We start from the raw sequence: 19,626 nt of genomic DNA, 5'->3' as shown, positions 1-19,626 counted from the left end.
AAAGGGAAAGTCATCCATCTTGTCCCTTCCTCTTCCTGAAAACTCGCTCGCCCAACGTCACTTGCTTCAAAGGAATAATCCGGGTTTAATACAGGTTAAGCTCAACTAACGACATTTGTTGCATTATGTTAAATACCATATGTGGTTATTGTGAAGCACCTAGAATGCTGTTATGGCAGAAATGTGAACCTTAATTTAAAAAAAAAAAACACTTTAAATTTGTATGTTAAATATGCATACATTTTTGTGTTAAAACATGTATTCATTTAGCTGTAAAGTAGTCACTTTTGTATAGTAATTAGGTTACTTGTATAGTACTTAGGTTTATTGTATAAGGTCATGGGAAGTCATTACGTTGACGTAATGTTTCACAGAGATGTTCAGTAAACCAAACACGTTATACTTTTAAAAAAGTGACTAACGTTTAAAATATTTGTAATCAACATTATGCCACAAATGTTGTCTGTTGAGCTTAAACAAGTCAAACATGATACAAAAAAATGTGTGCATCAATAACCTAAAATTGATTTAAAACCTTTAGGATGCTACTCCAGAATGTTTTTTCCTGTCAATTAACCTATCATTTTCTTTTTGATTTTTGTAGTTCTGTATTACCCCCACCCACAATAAATCTATCGTTTATTTTCTGATTAGGTGATTAACCCTTAGGCTAACTTGCCAATAAATAACCATAACTTTTGGCATTTATTTTCTCTGTTTTATTCAAATGTTTTCTCATAAAATTACTTTTTTTTAAAAATACTGATGAAACGTTTGTATAATCTTTATCTCATCTTTGTAACAAATAAAGTATTCTTAGAGAGCAATGTTTTTTTTTTTTGTTTTTTTTTTGCATTTTTGTACCAATAGGTCTCCACACTCAATTAGCTGGAAGAGCGCGTTCAGTGTTTTGATTTTAATTTTCTCACCCATGCTCTTTTCCATATTAGTGATGAATCATTGAATGAATCATTCTTTTGAACTGGTTCTTTTTTAGTAAACTGGTTGAACCAAATTGGACTGAACATGCTTGCTAGTCACATAGACTCAAAACAATCCAATATATACAGAACTATGATCCTATAATGCTTTATTTTTTTTTTTCTTAACTCATTCTTTCTGACATATCCGACTGAGAACTGTCTGCTTCGGGTTTCATAACGGGGGCAAAATATATGTTTGTGATATCTTTTGCTGAAAAGCATAAAGTATAACAAATGAAACGTTTGGAAATATACTCTCTCTCTCGCTTTAATAATAGAATTGCATATATGTAAATGTCATTGCATGATTATGTAAATCAGTGATTCGATTTTTTTTTTTTTGAACCAGTACATTGAAGCGAATTGTCTGAAAGAACCAGTTCACAGAATAGAATCAGACATCCCATCAATACTCTTCCACTTCACCCTCTTCCTTTTTTTTTCATCCCTCTGTCTAGTAGGGATTGGAGTAAGAACCATGGCCCTGACCCATCCATATCTCCCCCTTCTCTCTTTTTCCCCCAAGATAAAGAGGCTTTGTGTGAAGGGGCAGGGCCATCTATCTGCCCCTGAGTCAATGAAACAACTACCCTAAACAAACTACCCTGAGCGAATGAAAGGGGGCACAGTGAGGGAAAAGGGAGAAGACAACAAAAAGAAAGTGTGTGTCAAGAGCTTGATCAGTATCATTCGATGTTTGGAAGATGTAATTGCATGTGATCTTGAATTACCAAAAAAGCGCTTTGTATGAAGAAAACATGGACATGAGGGTGATTTTAATTTTTAAGTGGTTTGACTTCAAATTTTCTGTGACGTTTTTTGTTTTTTTGTTTTTTGTTTTTGCCAGGTGGCTCAAGCCTGTATTTCTACATATTGGAGCATGTTGCTGTGCAGGTTCATTTGTTTATATACACACAGTGGAAGTTCACAAAAAGAGGGATTCATGTTGAGAGTAGGGGTGTGTGATATTGGCAAATTATACATCTCGATATTATCAGGGATGTTATTTCTAACAATAATTTGACTATTTTGCTTGGTGTGTTGGTACCTTGGCAGAATTAGTAGTAGTCTTTTAGTATTCCACACAACATTAATCATAAGTTTGTGCATAATTAGAGCCTAACTGTATTTTCAGCCTTCGGTATTTATACTTCAGGAATACACACCTGCTATTGCAATCGATATAACACTAAAGAGGAGTCAGACATGACTTAATTATAAGTCAAAAGGCAGAATTTGCTGGATTGCAGTTCTCACTCACCTTGTTGAACATCAGCTGCTATGCCTTTTTGTGATTTTTGCTTTCATAACTAAACAGCGTCAATGAGATTTTAAATGTTTCATATCCCTGTTCAAGTTGTGCTCTGTTCTTTTGAAAATAAAATAGAAATGTAAGGCCATGCAGTTTTGTAATACAAGCAGTAATTGAAGCACTTTTGGTATTTTGTCATATTACAAACGATGCTGATCTACCCCAGACATTGCAATTCTTAATGAAACTGAAAATAGAAATCCATATTATTGAACTTGGCTGAGCTTTTGATACATACATGTAAACGTATATGAGCAGACTTTTCAAACATCATTTATCTGATTGATGCGGTTATTTGCAGTGGCTACACTTGTGAGTTAATTCTATTGATTTGAGGAAGTCTTGGCCATGCAGATTGACAGACTGACTGCAGATTCGACAGATGGGCTCATTTATGGAGTCTGTTGAAACATCTGGAAAAGTCTGGACTATTTTTAACCAACAATGTGTCCTTGATGATCGATGTGACTGCTTATACAACTAGATCTAGATACGTGGATGCTTTTCCTGTTTTGTATATTTCTGCAACCTATTTTTGTACCTACGTTTAAAATATCTAAACGTCCTTAACAAATTCACTTGAGAAGTAAAACTGCATACGATATATTGTGAACTAAGTTCTTAGCCCTTTGGCTTTTTTTTTTTTTTTGCTTTTTAAGCATAAATCTTTTTGAGGTTTACGTGTGAAAATAATGCCAGTGGGTAAACTACAACTTAATTCTCAAGATATATTCTCTGAAAACAACTCTTAATATTTGAAGCAGTTTTCCTTTACGAGTGACTGTTGTTTTAATGATGATGAAATATTTTTTTCTTGCACAGAAGTTCTACTGGTTTGAGTGTGTGTGTGTGCATGTGTAAATTTTACTTTTCCAAGTCTCCCACAGACTGAATAATTATTCACTGTATAGTGATTGCTGCAGGCTATTAATTCAGATCTCTCTTTCTCTCTCTGCTCTTTTTATTCCACTTCCCCTCTTTATCACTCTCTCTCTCTCTCATTTTCTTTCAATTGCTTTCTTTTACCCTCTCGTCTTCTTTTTTTCTCCTCTGCTCCTGCAGAAGTCCTCTGATGCTGCTTTGCCCTCAGTATCGCCTCCTCCTTCGCAAGCAGCTGAGAAAAGTAAACTGGAGGTACTGTAGTCTTGTGCTTTGTGCTGTGCAGATCACTGATGCTTGTGCTATGCATTCCGCCTGCTTCCCAATTCGCATGCTTTCCATCCTAAATAGTTTGCAAGTTTAGAATTATTACATTCCAAATTATATTATGTTGGAAAAATTTCAAACATGTCCAATTGTAGTACTTTTTCTGCCACATTTTTTAAGTGTACTTCCATAAAACCTAAATACAAAGTCCCTTTCTGTTAGCTTCGAATCCATCTATATACACTAACTTGACACATTTAACTGGAAGAAACTGAACTAGAAAAATCGATGTTGTTAGTACGTACTAAGACCTATTGGTTTCTGGCCTCTTTGATATGCTGTATCTAGATGCAATTATTTGAGGTATATTTAATCACAAAACTATCTTTATTACAACCTCTGAATACACTTACACATCACCAACAAAGTAGTATGCGAATTGGGACAGCCCTTTTTGTGCTGTTAATCACAGAATCAATGTCTATGATAATGTCTTAGCTGGTCAAGTTGGTCGGACAACATTTGGTTAAGATAGTTTGCCAACAGCGTAGAAGCACCAAAATATGTTGGCGGCCATTATTATTATTCTAAATAATATATATTATATGTAAACTATAACAATTATTGTAAAATTATAATAACTATTATTGTATAATTGTAAGCAATATTATAATATCTAAGAAAAAATAATAAAAAAAATAATATATACCAGTTCTATTTAATTTCCTACTGCTACAATTTCCAATACATAATCTATTTGTAAAATGGAGCATGTAAAGCGGATGTAATTGCTCAACTAGAACCTTATGACTATTGACAAGTTAGCAACAGATTATATAACAGCCTGTAAGAACGATTATTTAAACCAAACAAAGGGGAAGATGAAAGAACCTATAGAAATCACACTGACGGGTTCACATCCATTGTTAAAAAGTGCTGTGGTTGTATTTGTGTGTGTGTGGGGAGTCAGATGCCTCTGTGCTCTGCTGTGGAAAGGAATCGATAGCACAGCTCTGGCAGCATGCAGAGGGGAAATAGAATAATCAATGGGCCCATAAAGAGCTCCAAACGGCCAATCCGCACCTCTCCTTTAGGCCTGTTCTCCATTTGTTCCTTCTGCTGGTAATCATAGTGCCAGTCAGACACCACCACGACTGCAGAAAACCCACTCTGATCCTTTACTCCCACACCTGAACCAGCCTCTCGCTCAGCGTTTTTTGCAGCAGCAATTGATTTGTGCTGAGAGAAAAGGAGGGCTGATGGCTCGATATCAAGGCCAAGCCTTTATGATGCGATTGTTTGGCTACAACATAGTGTTGGGAGTTTTAAACGATGCACTTTAAGCTATTGCAAAACTGTATATGGGTGTTTCTTCAACCCCCAGGCACTTTTTTTCCAGAATTTGAAAAAAAAAAAAAAAAAATGTTGTCTGTATGTATGTATACATGTTATCTCTTAATCACAAAATGCTAATAATGCTAATTTTCTTTGTGAACATGTTAAAAACTTAGATATTTAAATAAATTTTTTATTTGACTCTATATTATTACAATTATTTATAATAACAATTTTCAGACAATGTTTTTCTTAAACACTTTTTGTTATACTGGTTGAATCTCTCTTCACATCCTGATAGCAATCAGTAATAGAAGTGGTCTATATATATATATATAAATGTACAAATGTCTTCTGTAGATATCTCAGGACCAAATAAATGTCATCCAATCATTGCATTTTGTCCGATTGCAAAAATAGTATGTCGAACCTATGTATGTCGAATATTTACAGTAGTTTCCCAGCATCCCTCCGCCACCCCAACTCACTCTCGGCTGGTTTCTATCCCAGCCAGGAATATTGGGAGTAGTACGCTGAGTTCGGGCCAAATTGCGAGCTTAAAGTCCTACTGTGCATACCAAAGTGCATACTCTTCCAACGTCAAAAATATGGTCAAAAACATCACATATATTGAGATGTGGTGAAAATGACACTGTGAAGGTCATCTCTGTCAAAATAACAAAGTTTTTCTGTGATGTTCTCACAGTTGTAGAAACTGAAATGTATAGCGTGTGTGTTTTAAGTTTTGTTAGCCATATTTAAGCTGTCAAAGTACAGGCCTCAAGGCAAAATAAGCCTTGTGCCCTAAAGGCACCTCAGACTTGTGGCTGACTCAACTTTTTCCTCCATGTTCAATTTCGTGTGTGTGTATGCGTGGTGTATTTGTGTCTATGTCCTGACTCTGAGTGTAGTTTATCCTGACACACTATATTTTCTATTCCTTATTCTGACACAGAAAGAGAGAGAGAAGAAAAAGGAGGAGAAGAAGAGGGAAAAGGACACCGATAAAGGGAACAAGCCAGCAGTTTTTGAGAAGGTATTCAACCTCATTACTTACCAAATAGACTGGAGCCATTACCTTTTAATGACAAATGTGTTTTTTTTAATCATTTTAAAGGGTTAGTTCACCCAAAAATGATTACTCATCCTCATGTCGTAGCAACCCCGTAAGACTTTCGTTCGTCTTCGGAACACAAATTAAGATATTTTTTTATTAAATCTGAGAGCTGTCTGACTGAGGCCCACATACACTCACCTAAAGGATTATTAGGAACACCATACTAATGCTGTGTTTGACCCTCTTTCGGCTTCAGAACTGCCTTAATTCTACGTGGCATTGATTCAACAAGGTGCTGAAAGCATTCTTTAGAAATGTTGGACCATATTGATAGGATAGCTTGCAGTTGATGGAGATTTGAGGGATCCAGGGCACGAAGCTCCCGTTCCACCACATCCCAAAAATGCTCTATGGGTTGAGATCTGTGTGGGGGCCATTTTAGTACAGTGAACTCAGTGTCATGTTCAAGAAACTAATTTGAAATGATTCGAGCTTTGTGACATGGTACATTATCCTGCTGGAAGTAGCCATCAGAGGATGGGTACATGGTGGTAGGGATGTCACAGTACCAAAATTCCAGTAGTCTGTACCGATACCATTAAAATTTTATGATTCTTCTCAGTGCCAATTTCGGTACCACAGCAAAATCAGTTTGATCTGTTCTCTTTGTGGCTAGAATGAGTTTGAGTTGACAAAAGGTGTGTTACATTGCTTCCTAAAATGGAAAATTGAAATCTTATTGACCCTAAACTTTTGACCTGTGTTGTGTTTGTCTGTACATGATGCATTATTGTGCGTGTTTATGATGTATTCTAAATTATGATTGTCAAAAGAATAGCATAATAAAAATGTATTAAATTGCCACATACACGCGCCACATACTTTTGGCATTCAGAAATTAATATTGCATTTTTCGAGCTATAGTCTTTCGCATATATATATATATATATATATATATATACGCAATTGCCCACATGGAAATGACCACACTGCTGTTCATTTTACAGACAAACCCCCAAGTGTCTGATCTCTGGTGCTCTGAGCGGTATCGAGCGGGTTCCTTCTGCGCCAGTGGACACGTAGAGTAGCAGATATTGCAGGCTTGAGCAAACAAGCAAACACTACATAGATGTGCTGAAATAGCCACAGCAGCAGTAATTTTATTTTTTCACCTAGTCGACAGTGCACATTCACAACTCTGCAGCATAAGAAAAAAAAACATGAACAGGCATCTTACATTTGTACTTGTGTAATGATCCTCTCACTCCAGGCACCTTTCTTTCCTTCGAGCTACACTTCATAACCACTCGCAGTCACACACACCTTTCCCCTCCCCTGAAGCGCAGTTTGGGGTCATCTGGGTTTGTAACGTAGAAAACAAACGCAGGGAAAAAAGGGATATGAAATTGGCAGTCGAGTGTGAGAGAAAAAAAAGTGTGTGAGGCAGGCTTTTGGGAATGTGTATTATTGTCATCTAGCAGTCAGAGAGCACAATGGTGGTACTTGATTGACAGGTGGTAGTGCGAGGCTGGTTGGCCCCGAGTGAGAGTGGAGAAAGTCACAGAGAGGGCAGTGGTGTTTCTTTTTATTCAGTAGTGTCTCTCGCACTCTTACTACCTCTCTCTTTATGGCTCCTTATTCTTCATGCTTTCTTGTCCTGCACACGTGCCTCTATAGGTGTATGCAAAACTAGATTATAGGTTGTCTTAGGGTGCTTTTTACCTGGACACGATTGCTGCTGTGTGAGTCCAATCGCGATTGTTTTTTATCCACCCACAGTTCATCTTAAATCTGACAACGCATCTATAATGTGGTTTGTTGAAAATAGTTAGGCTAATGTATGTTTTTGTCGATACGCATTCTGGCTTCCCCTAAACTGGGTTCAATGCGAGTGCTGTTTGTTCTAATATGACCAGTCATTTCCTCGTCATCACCCAGGTTACCCAGGTCAGGTGAGACCTGAACAGCACATGATGCTATCGTTAATTTAAGCCTTGTCAATTTAAACATTCAAGCGCAAGTTGAACTCAACTTGCGTGCTGTGAGAAAATTTGTGTGTGCACTCATCTAAAGCATGCACAGGGAAAGCCTTGTCAGACAGCTTCCAAATATTGATTTCTTTTTAAAGTCTTGCTCTTGAATGGACAAATTCACACACAGATTGGCAACATGCCTATCAACATGCCACACTTACACACACATAGAGATAGATAGATGGATAGATAGATGGTTTTCTCCCTCTTTTTTATGTTATATATTTTGCTGTCCTAGCGGTGCATGATTTTATGACTAGTTGAATTTTGTTATTTGCATTTAAGATTTGCATGCTTCAGAACCAACCTGCAACTTTTTGGCCTCACAAGCTGCTAATCCACTACTTTCTTTCCATCTGTCTCAACTCTTTGTGGTGGTATGTTGTTTGAATTTTGGGTCACATTGGAGAAGATTGAAAAATGCAGTGGCCTTTGGAAGTCCAGCTGCAATCTCTCCGCTTTCTGCTCCACTGAGTCAAAAATATTCACTGTCTTTGTAACTCCTGGAAGACGACTAAGCATTAATAGAGACTGAGTTAACACTGCAGGGGCACCTCCTGTTCTAGAGCAGTCTCGCACCTTTCCCGGAGGGAGAGGGATGAGATGAAGGCAAAAGTGTGATAGATGAAGGAATGGAGGGAAAGATCCTGACAGGGCAGTTCAGCACCTTTGTTCCTTTGGGGCTGGTGCCTGTGGCCATATGTGACAGCTCATGTGTGAACCTCCATACACAAAACCAGTGTGCTAACACAGAACAAACTACCTTCAGTTTGCTGTAGTGAATGTTCCTCTTTCTGCTGTCAGACTGGATTGAGATTAACTTTGTCTTTGAAACCAAGGTACCAGAGGTTCATACTGTATGAATACTAAATCGATACCTTAGCCCTGAGGTTTTCAAACTGACTCACAAATGGTTAGTAGGATGTCCGTCTTTAATTTAATTGGCTTTTTAATATTAGTAATATCTCATGTTTAGGCTTGCTGCGATAGTCTGTTACCGGTGTTTTGATTGTTTTATATTAATAAAAAAATAATTTAGAGCTGAACAGGTCTGTTCAATGCAGTGTAAGCCGAAAGAAAGTCGCTGCACGGATCAGTAGTAGGAGTCAGATTTCATTTATCGGATGGCGGAAGATTTGGTCGCAAAATATAAAATTACCTATTTGGCAGTATTTTGGATTTAAACCCAATGCTAATAGGGAACCTGTGAAGATTAGTTGTGTTTTTTTAATAATAATAATAATAATAATAAGCCTTTGCAGGTTTAACTTGTGTCTGGAGAATCAGACCAGAAAACCAGATTTGATGATGTGGACAGATGATAAATTAGATGGATGGATAGATAGATAGATAGATAGATAGATAGATAGATAGATAGATAGATAGATAGATAGATAGATAGATATGTATAGATATGTTTGTATATTACACATATACATATATAGATATGTATGTATATATCTATATATGTATACATTATACATATACATTGCTCAGGTGCTAGCGGCTCAGAAATGACACACTGCACCTTTAAGAGTAAGACAAGTATGCTGCCTTTGGTTTTTCTCTGTTGAGTGCAAACATCATTCCACAGCTATCCATCTATCAAACCTTAATTTGGTCATCCCTGAATGGCTGAATGAGATGCCGTGCACGTCTCTTAAACGCTCCTGCGGGGAACAGGGGTGCCTGCCTTGTGGCATCTGATGCATATTTTCCCCTTCGACAACCTTCATTTGTCTGTCGTTGTGAGTTAATCTCCATACATATTTCCTTTGCCATCAAAGGTGCTTGCTGGCTTATGTTAAAGTCAGCCAAGCGAGGACCTTACAATGATATTCATAGCCTTTCCTGAACCTCCACTACTACGTGTGTGCGACTGTGTCGCTTTTGTCGTGCCCCCCACTATGACCTCTCCTGATCCATAGTCTGTGAGCCACATGTTGAGATCGCCAGGGCACTGTGTGTTTTAGGGAGTGTGAAAAAGGAAGAACCAGAAAGAGAAACCAGCACTGACCCCAGGTCAATGTAGACCGATTAAAATGGCAGTCTGGCTTCATGTGTGAAACAATGTAGCCATTTATAGCATGTCTGCCACTTAAAACAACCTTCAGACAACATCCTGCCAGCACGAGAGAAAGGTGAACATCTCGTTATGTATGATGGTTTGTTTTGCTGCATAAAAACATTCAGAGATGTTTGTGTGTTTGCCAGGCTGACGTGATGTAATACAGCCAACTGAAGTAAATTCAGTTGGCTGTAGCTATCGCTCCATCTGTCTGCTGTAGGGTTGGATTGATACCAATATTTTGGCCTTGGTACGATACCAGCCTTTGGTACCAACCTCAAGTATCGGTTATAACAAATAAACAGCCTTGGCCGACTGATTAAATTATTTTAATAGAATTGTTAATTTAGTGTTCATTTGCTATTAAGCTCAGTGCTTGTAGCATCCACTCCCTTTTTTAAGAGAGAATCTGCTAATTGTCATATTGTAAGTTTGCAATAAAAAATATTTATTTGGTTAAAATGCCTACCTTGATTTGATTTATAGAGAAACTTCTGTTCAGAAGTTTGGGGTTATTTGAGATTTTTTTTATGTGAATAAATTCGATCTGAAGTGACCATTTACGTTGTTACAAAAGATTTATAGTTCATATAAATGCTTTTCTTTTTCGATTTCTATTCCTCAAAGAACCTCAAAATGTAGCAGTTTCCACAAAAACACGAGAATCATGCGGATCAATAATAAAAATAAAATTGGGGGTGGTGGGGGGTGTATGGAAGTTTTGGGAAAGTCATTGTAATTTGTTTCAAAATATTTACATAATAGAATGTTTAAGTGATAAATTTAGTTAAACAAACTACAATACTTAACGTTCATTCGATCCATCCGTCTACGGCATTTCCATCAGATTTTGTTTTGCAGCGTTTTAACCATTCGCACACGTTTCCGTTGAGTTTATGAGCAGAGCGTTCAAATTAGTCATCGGAGAAACAAATAGTTTTGTTCAGTGCGCTGAGACTGAATTCTTCTGACTTCCATCATAAACAACAAAGTGCAAATTCGATGTAAGAAATTCATGTTGCACGTTTTTGTGATTTTTTTTTTTTTTTTTACACGAGTTTTGTGCGTGCTTTAACTCGCTCTAGACCCGTTATGGACAGCCTCACAATCGTTCCTGGCACTGCGTATCTAGGCCTATTGCATGGTGTGCATATATTAGGCTTGCTCTTTATACACAAAAGTAATATGTGCATCTGGTAGGCAAAAAAAGTGCGTATCAAATGTAGCCTACGGCATTAAATTGCTTATTGGATGCACGTAAAAGGTCATTTATACGTAAAAGACCATTTATGCGTATAAAGAGCATGCAAAGCTCGATCGATCACATTCTCTGCTCCCTTTTTGTGTACAATTTATTCCAGTTAATTTAATTTATTCTTCATACTGGTAAGATTGTATAGTCTTTATTTTTTAATTAGTAAAAAGCATTCATATAATTCATAAATGGTTCTTAGGTTGTTTATTGTGTTGCCAGAATATGATGTGCAGTTTACCAAAAAAAAAAAAAAAAAAAAAACATTATATATTTCCTATTCCTATTATAGAAGTTTGAGTGGAATTTTATTTACTGAATGAGATACCCAGTTACTTGTTTTCTTTGCAGAACTACAGAACATTTATCACCCTTACATTTTCCCCAAGATAAGTTCATGCGTCATGTTTTGTATTACCAGAAATAAATTATAGCTGTTAAATATATTTCATGTGTGTCACTCACCTGGTAGTTAATGCAGTAAATGGCTGATTTAGGTGTTTAAAAAGTAAAAAGTGCTTTATGCTGGGTCTTAAAAAAATGCCCTGCTTTTTTTCCACTTGCACAATCACATCCCTGCTGAGCTGTGCTCCATTCTTATGTTTTTTTTATTTATTTATTTTTTTAGACATAACGGTCCCTTATATGGACTGAAATGTACAGCAGATGGTCTATAACATTCTCTAGAATAGTGCTACAATTGGATCAGTCTTTGATGGAGCCTTGGTTTTACGATATGCTGCTCATAAATGAATGGATGTGGTTCTGTCTGGACAGTTCATTCCAGAGGGGTCATGCCTGTTCACAGGACCATATCTACTGTCTGTCATTACTGTAGGAAAGGTACAAATACAAATGTAACTACTGTTACTTAACCTTCACCATCACCGTCACATAAAACCCAGGATGGGAATTTACAAATTACACAATATTATTCTTAAAGGTGCTATACTTAAAGATATAAATCACCAAAAAATGAAATTTACCCCATGATTTATTCACCATCAAGACATTATAGGTGTTTATGACATTCTTCTTTCAGACAGATACAATCAGAGTTATATTAAAAAAAGGTCCTGGCTCTTCCCAGCTTTATAATTGTAGTGAATGGCCATTTTTGTTTTGAAGTCCATAAAAGTGCATCCGTCCATGATAAAAGTGCTCCACACAGCTCGGCGGGGGTTAATAAAAGCCTTCTTTTATTTGTTGCTTTACCTACTCTAATCAACTATAGTAATTAAACTCGAATGCTCAGCCGTCTTTCGCACAGACATTTACACCCACCTCCACCCCTTCACCTCCTAGCATGTTCATAATAGAGCAGTGGATTCTGTATAGAAACCCTGTCTGTAAACATATGCGAAGAAACATTTGGTTATTAAAAGGCTTGGGGGATTTGTGTCTGAAGGATGCATCTCAAGCTGTCTAGAATGCAGCTTGAGCACCTTAGACCCTAAGCCTCTCGCCAAACCCAAAGATTGTCAATACATTTCATTCTCAAAGTGGTCCTGACTGAACTTAATTTTTTATTGTTGATGTAATTTGTATATCGCTTAGGTAATGAATTTTGATGTACCGTAAAACTTCAAATAATAGCCGAGTCCCAAATAGACGCCTGTCTCTTTTACACACCTGGTGTGGCTGCAGATAAAAGCCGGTCTCAAGTACAGGCCGTTTTGGGGTGTTGATCTTCTAAAACCGTCAGATCGTCCGCTTTTTGGCGGCTGCCAAAGCAGATTTTTGTCCTGCCAAAACCTATTTTAATCGGTGAGTCACAGGGCGCATAACGAAGAGAGAACGACACGAGCGCTATCTTGCTCTTTCTGTCCCTCGCGCATAATCAAATCAATTGGCACAATAGTAAAAGGTTGGAAGACTGCAGTTTCACGTGGAGCATTTGGAGTTTTTTAGAGACTCAATGAACAACATTGCAAAACTAAATTATGAAGGCCGGTCTCATATAGACGCCTCTCAAAAATACAAGCCGCTGCAGTTTGACGATTTGGGAAAATAAAAGCCCTGGCTATTATTTTAAGTTTTACAGTATCCATCTGTTCATCGATATTTCGTTCATCCATTCAAACTAAGACAGTTTCTTCCTGTCGATCATTTTGGATGTTCCATATTTGCCGAGCTGGAAGTTGAGATCATGGTAGCTGAAGCGGATCATTTAAGTTAAGTACCATATTGAGCTTCATAAGCAGTTGTTAGGTTTTCATGTGAAAACCTTCTCTCCATCCGTATTACAGTGTATTCTCAACAGTGTGATGGTATTTTAGCAGGCCGGGTTTGGGAACAAGAGGTTGTCTCTAATTTATTAGTTGGTGAAAAGTTCCAGAATGGCTAATATTGTTTATAGCACTTTTTAACAACCCAGAATCCCAGTTCCTTATCTTTTTGCATTTTATAGTATATTAGGGAAGAATAAACATTTGTAAAATGACTCTCTTATTTAATTTAATTCTCCTCCCGCAGCAGTTTCCAGAATTTTCGAGATCCTGGAAGGTCTGAACGCAATGAGCATCTAGTTGGCTTGTGCTTGCCTTTGAGTTTATTAGATTGCAATTTGTTTTTCCAGTGACCCCAGTAGACCGTTTCTGGAGGGCAGTGACTGCCCGAGTATCTCGTCCTGCCCGACCGTCTCTCATTAAAACTCAGTGAGATGCTCATTAGGGTTTAAGTGGAATTAGTATGAAAAGCTCTCTGTATGCGCTAATGAAGGCAGCCGCGCCACAATTGTTTTCATTTGCCGTGACTCTCCCTGAATGCAATCAAAAACCTTGACCGAGCCCCCCGCTAGCTCTCTCTCTCTCTCTCAAGCGTGTTTTATCTCATGTGCTTTTCAAGGCCAGTAGGCAAGGTAACTGCTCAAATTATCTCTGCACCTCAGTCTTTTTTCGTCATGTCCAGAATTTGTAAATGTTTCATAGATATAATAATAATAAAACATCCACTATTGCTATGCTCAACATGATTTCCCCTATCTCTCATTGGAACGTTAGGCTATGCTAGCATCTGCTTTCTCTCCAGGGTTAGTGCCCACACAACAGCATACACCGTGTGTGATTCCACATGTGGTGCCGCAACATGTTCCTGTATATGTTTTGGGGTTGTTGTTTTTTTTGGCTCGGTGTTGCTCATCGAGTCTCGCTTCCTTCAAACACCTGTCTTGCTTTCTCGCTCACTCATCCTCCGCTCTTTTCCCTTTGGAAATGAAGCTTATGTTTCAGGTTTTTTTCCCCATTTCAGCAATGAATAAATAATCAAAGAAGAATCACGCAGCGTTTGCCGATCTGAAAATGCTGCTGTTATTGTCTGGTACACATGCATGTGTAGTGTTCTTTGTGTGTGTGTGTGTGTACAGGATTCTGCTGCTGTTATTGTTTGAAATTGTAAGCCCTCTGTTCACCTGGGAATCATCTAAGACATTGGAGTAAGGGTGTGTATATGTGGAAAGCTCCACATATTAATCACATTCATGTTTGTCCTTTTTGAGTGTGTGCATGCATTTCTTGCTCAGATCTTTCCATCCCCCTGCTGTTCTTGTGACAGTCTGCTGTCAAGGGACTAAGAGCAGTTGGAGAGGAGGAATTTCCATATTACTCGACCTTGTGTAGAATACGGTGCATCCAGATGTGCAGTCGACTGCTGGGGAAACAAGAGGCCCTTCCTAGCCTATACACACTCTGAAAAAAGGTACAAAAGCTGTCACTGGGGCTGTACCTTTTCAAAAGGTAAACTTTTGTCCATTTTAGGGGCTAATATGTACATTTTAGGTGCTAATATGTACATTTTAAGTGTTAATATGTACATTTTAGGTGCTGATATGTACATTTTAGGTGCTAATGTCCATTTCAAGAGCTAATATGTCCATTTTAGGTCCCAATATGTACATTTTAGGTGCTAATGTCCATTTCAAGAGCTAATATGTCCATTTTAGGTCCCAATATGTACATTTTAGGTGCTAATGTGTACATTTTAGGTGCTAATGTGTACATTTTAGGTGCTAATGTGTACATTTTAGGTGCTGGTATGTACATTTAGGTGCTAATATGTACATTTTAGGTGCTGATATGTACATTTTAAGTGTTAATATGTACATTTTAGGTGCTGATATGTACATTTTAGGTGCTAATGTCCATTTCAAGAGCTAATATGTCCATTTTAGGTCCCAACGTGTACATTTTAGGTGCTAATGTGTACATTTTAGGTGCTAATATGTACATTTTAGGTGCTAATATGTACCACCACCAATATGCAGCCTTTGGGTACAAAAGTGTACCTTTTGAAAAGGTATAGCCTCAGTGACAGCTTTTGTACCTTTTTTTCTGAGAGTGTAGATGGTTGAAGTGTTCAGAGCCCCTGTTCCATAATGCACCTGTAACAACATTTTTGACCCTGTTGTCCAACACAATATTCAAAGACAACCCACCCCCCATAGGCTAAGATGTTTCTAGAATGTCTTATAAAATTTTGACAAAGCTGCTTTTTCATTAACAGAAACACAGAATTTAGAAAATAACAACAGTTCATTCCATTTAAGTCAGCTCTATTGGAAGTTTGCAGAAGCTCTATTGTTGATAACCACTTCTCTAATCTGAGCTGAGATTTATGTTTCAAGCTGTCAGGAATACAGAGCTTCAATCGAAAAAGCCAATCGCTTTAAACCATGTCGTTGTTGTTTTTCATTTGTGACTGTTCCTAAAGAGTTCTTGGGTAGATATTAATCATTGCAAAAATTTTGTTCAACCTTTCAATGAAAGGCAACTGCTGCATACAGGGCAGGCCCTCTGTTTTGGAAAAAATAATAAATTATAAATGACGAGAAATTTGGAATGTTAAAATGTACCATCTTGGCTAGTTTCCCCAAAATATTAAAATATTTTTGATTAAAGTTTTTTTTAATCATTTAAACTATTTAAAGTATTTAATGATGTAACGAAATTAAAATTATATTTGGGCAGCTAGTATGTGTGTGCAGTCTGATAACAAACAGGAAACGAGCAGAAATGAGAAATGAGCAAGTGACTAAGAAAAGTATCTTAAAGATTTTATGAATTTTTGTTTACTGATTCTGAAGTTGGGTTGGTTTTTTTGTTTGTTTGAAAGGAGCTTCTTATGCTCACCAAGGCTGCATATATTCATTCAAAAACAGTAATTTTTTGGATTTATATTATATATTATATGAAATATACATTTTTTGTATATTTTTTGGTGGGCAATGTCAAAAAGAATACACAGCACACATCACCTCCTGCTAGGAGACTGTTATTGAGGTGCCAAGTGACACAGGGGATACAAGTGACATATTTGTACGCGTCATATAGACGCATTAAGATTGCAGGTGAACAGGTGAGATCCCATTGATCAAGTTCAGGGTCTTTTACATTCAATAGAGCAGGACCTGCTGTTAACAGTATGCATGTGTTTAATTGAACAGTTGCTTTTGTGTAAGAGTTATGATCCTGATCACTGCACTTAATGAAGACACACACATGCATCTCACTAGTACGAGGCTGCATGAGTGTTTCGTGTTTATGTGTAGTGCCAGCAGGTGATATATTTCCTTTGTAGTCTTTGCGAGGTGAAATGCATAATTAATCCAGACGAGATATTTAAAGCTCAAGGCCTGGCACTAACCAGTGTGATGCACATCTCCTTTCTCTCTTGCTCTCTTTCTAAGTGTACACTACCATTAAAAAGTTTGGGGTTGTGAGAATTTTAAAAGCTTATAACAGGAATATTGTGAAATCAGCACTATGTTGGTTTTTCAACCTTTATAATATTTTACCAAAACCCTTGCGATGGGACATCGACTTACAATAGGTTGAATGACAGGTCTGCCATAGTCTGAAATGGTCTGTATCGCTTTTACTGGCACTTTGTAACTTTGGGGAGCGGGTAGGAAATTCGACTGCTTTATGGCATACATCACTTCCCCCACTTCCTCAAATTCCGAGCCCAACGAGCGTTTTTTTTTAACCCTCTGTATGTTGTTATGGCTGAAGCAGCAAGTAAAACCAAATTTGAATTGCGTCAGAAACAGAGCACGCGGGTGATCAGTTTACTGTTGGGAATGTGTTGTGTAGCTTCGCCCCTCGCTGCATTCAATGTAGACTGCATTGCTTTCTTTTGAGGGCGCTTAACACACTCAAGTATCCCTGTAGAGCCGGGGTGGGCAGCTCGCGCCAGCTCGAGACGTGAAAGTATAGTGATTACTGAGTTTGGTAGGGGCTATTCTTGCAAGTAATACATGATTAGACGAACAAACTAACGGTCAAGATAACTATCCTATGTCTGCAGGCTGATAGTCATGTTTGTTACTTATTTTTCTGGTGAAAGTGCAGATGCAAATTTCAAATTTGCAGATTCATCTATGGTAGCTTGATATTATAATATTGACAACATAGCTATTATCTACCGACAAACATTGAATTGAATTAACATATCCATTATGTAAAACAGTAGCCGATAGACTAACGTTACTATAAAGACGCTGGCTTGTAAACGCGTGCTATGCGATCTTTTGAAAAAAAAAAATATAGCCCATGACACTATATTCATATTTTGCACACAAAAAGTATTCTCGTCGCTCGATAACCTTAAGGTTTAGCACTGTAGTCACTTGAACTATTTTAACAATGTCTTTACTAACTTTTCTGGGCCGGCAGATTCAATTACCTAGCAGCCTATGAAGGAGTGAGACAGCTCTCAGATTTCATCAAAAATATCTTAATTCGTGTTCCGAAGATGAACAAAAGTCTTAAAGGGTTGGAACAACATGAGGGTGAGCAATTATTGACAGAATTTTCATTTTTGGGTTAAATAACCCTTTAATGCGATGCATTTACTGCCTCAGATGTGAACATTCTAATGATTGACAAAACACAAATCTCTGACATTCGCTGGATAAAAACCTTGTCAACACCATTTGAGCTTGATTTTGGAAAAATATTAACAATATAACGACACGTGTCTGACCATGCATAGTCACAATACTAACTTTGACAACATGGTGTCATTTAAAAAAATATCCCTGCATTTTTATTTATTTGTTTAATATTAGCGGTTCTACACTAACCTGCTTTTTTGACTGGTTTCAAAACACCATGGTAACATATCATCGGATAAATTTCTGCAAACCAACAACTAATGTCAGCACACTGCCTTGCTACTTGCATTCACTCAGGTTGAATGTGTCAACATAACATTTGCATTTGCCGTACTTTTTGAAGATTGGTTGACTGGCAAATTAATGGGATAGTTCACCCAAAAATGAAAATTCTGTCAGTATTTACTCACCCTCATGTTGTTCCAACCCCGTAAGACCTTCGTTCATCTTCAGAACACGAATGAAGACATTTTTGATGAAATCTGAGAGCTGGATCACTCCTGCATACTAATCCATAGGCTTCTTGAGGGATTGAAACTTGCCAGCCTTGAAAAGTTATTAAAGACATCGTTAAAATAGTCCAAGTGACATTGGGTCAAGTTTATCGAACGACGGGACACTTTTTGTGCAAAAAACAAAAAACAAAACAAAAATAACAACTTTTTTTCAGCTATCCATTTCCTTCTCTCTGGGCAATCTGTTGTTGTATGTCACACGCATCACACACATGACCAGCGTCAGCCAATAGTGATCCAACATGTTTAATTGACTAGAGGCCCAAAGAGAAGGAAATAGTTGAAATAAAGTCGTTATTTATGTATGTTTTTGCACACAAAAAGTGTTCTCGTCGCTTGATAGTTAAGATTGACCCCGAGGCCGTCAAGTTTCAATCCCTCAAGAAGCCTATGGACTAGTATGAAGGAGTGAGACAGCTCTCAGATTTCATCAAAAATATCTTAATAAAAATAATGTTAAGTTAACCAATTAATGGTAATTTCAAATAAGTGTTTCTGTTCAGATAGTTTGATTACGTTTTTGTTTGTTCCTGTTAAAATTTAAATTGTTTCCATTTTTGGATAAATATTCCAGATACCACTGTTCTGACAGAATCCAGTTCTTTTAGGAATACTCATTTTTCAAGTTGAGAGAATCTGAAACAAACTGTCACTTCTAAACGCCCATGTATTTTAAATTATACAAAAGTTTATTTCAAATTTTTTTCTGTAGCAGAAACGAAATACAGAAAGCAGCCAAATTAGTCTGAATTGTAAGTTACCTGTTCATAATTACTTGTTTATTGAACTGTTCCATAAAAGCAATATCACACTTGCAGTTGTGCTTTTGTAATGACTGCCTACGGCCGAATCCCAGGCGCACAGAGAACTAGAGTAAATGTGTTCTTCATGAGTTGGTCTCGCTTCAGTGTTACCTCATCAAAACGTTGAGTCATTCTGTCTAAAACCGCCTCGGCACAACCTCTGTTGTGTCTCTCCTCTCTCTTCATTTCCAACTCAAAGTCCGTGTTGGAACCGTAGATGCTGATTCACT

At 37.4% G+C, this 19,626-nt stretch overlaps 1 protein-coding gene across 3 annotated transcripts in view; it reads left to right on the top strand.

The window, feature by feature from the left end:
• Positions 1-19,626, top strand: part of smap1 (small ArfGAP 1) — a 102,432-nt gene that overhangs the window by 40,016 nt on the left and 42,790 nt on the right. Inside the window, exons 5-6 of one of the 3 annotated variants that reach the window (XM_039671921.2) lie at positions 3,358-3,429; positions 5,732-5,812. The exons of 1 other annotated variant lie outside the window; for it this stretch is intronic. In XM_039671921.2, coding sequence (XP_039527855.1) covers positions 3,358-3,429; positions 5,732-5,812 — 153 coding nt within the window. The remainder of the gene's footprint in view (positions 1-3,357; positions 3,430-5,731; positions 5,813-19,626) is intronic. One more of the 3 variants, XM_039671922.2, reaches the window with a different exon arrangement.

This window comes from Pimephales promelas, chromosome 11 (genome assembly GCF_988280905.1).
Source record: "Pimephales promelas chromosome 11, fPimPro1.hap1.1, whole genome shotgun sequence".
In the NCBI taxonomy this organism is placed as follows: domain Eukaryota; kingdom Metazoa; phylum Chordata; class Actinopteri; order Cypriniformes; family Leuciscidae; genus Pimephales; species Pimephales promelas.
Note: the sequence above shows the minus strand (reverse complement) of the source record. Positions and strands in the feature narration are given on the sequence as shown.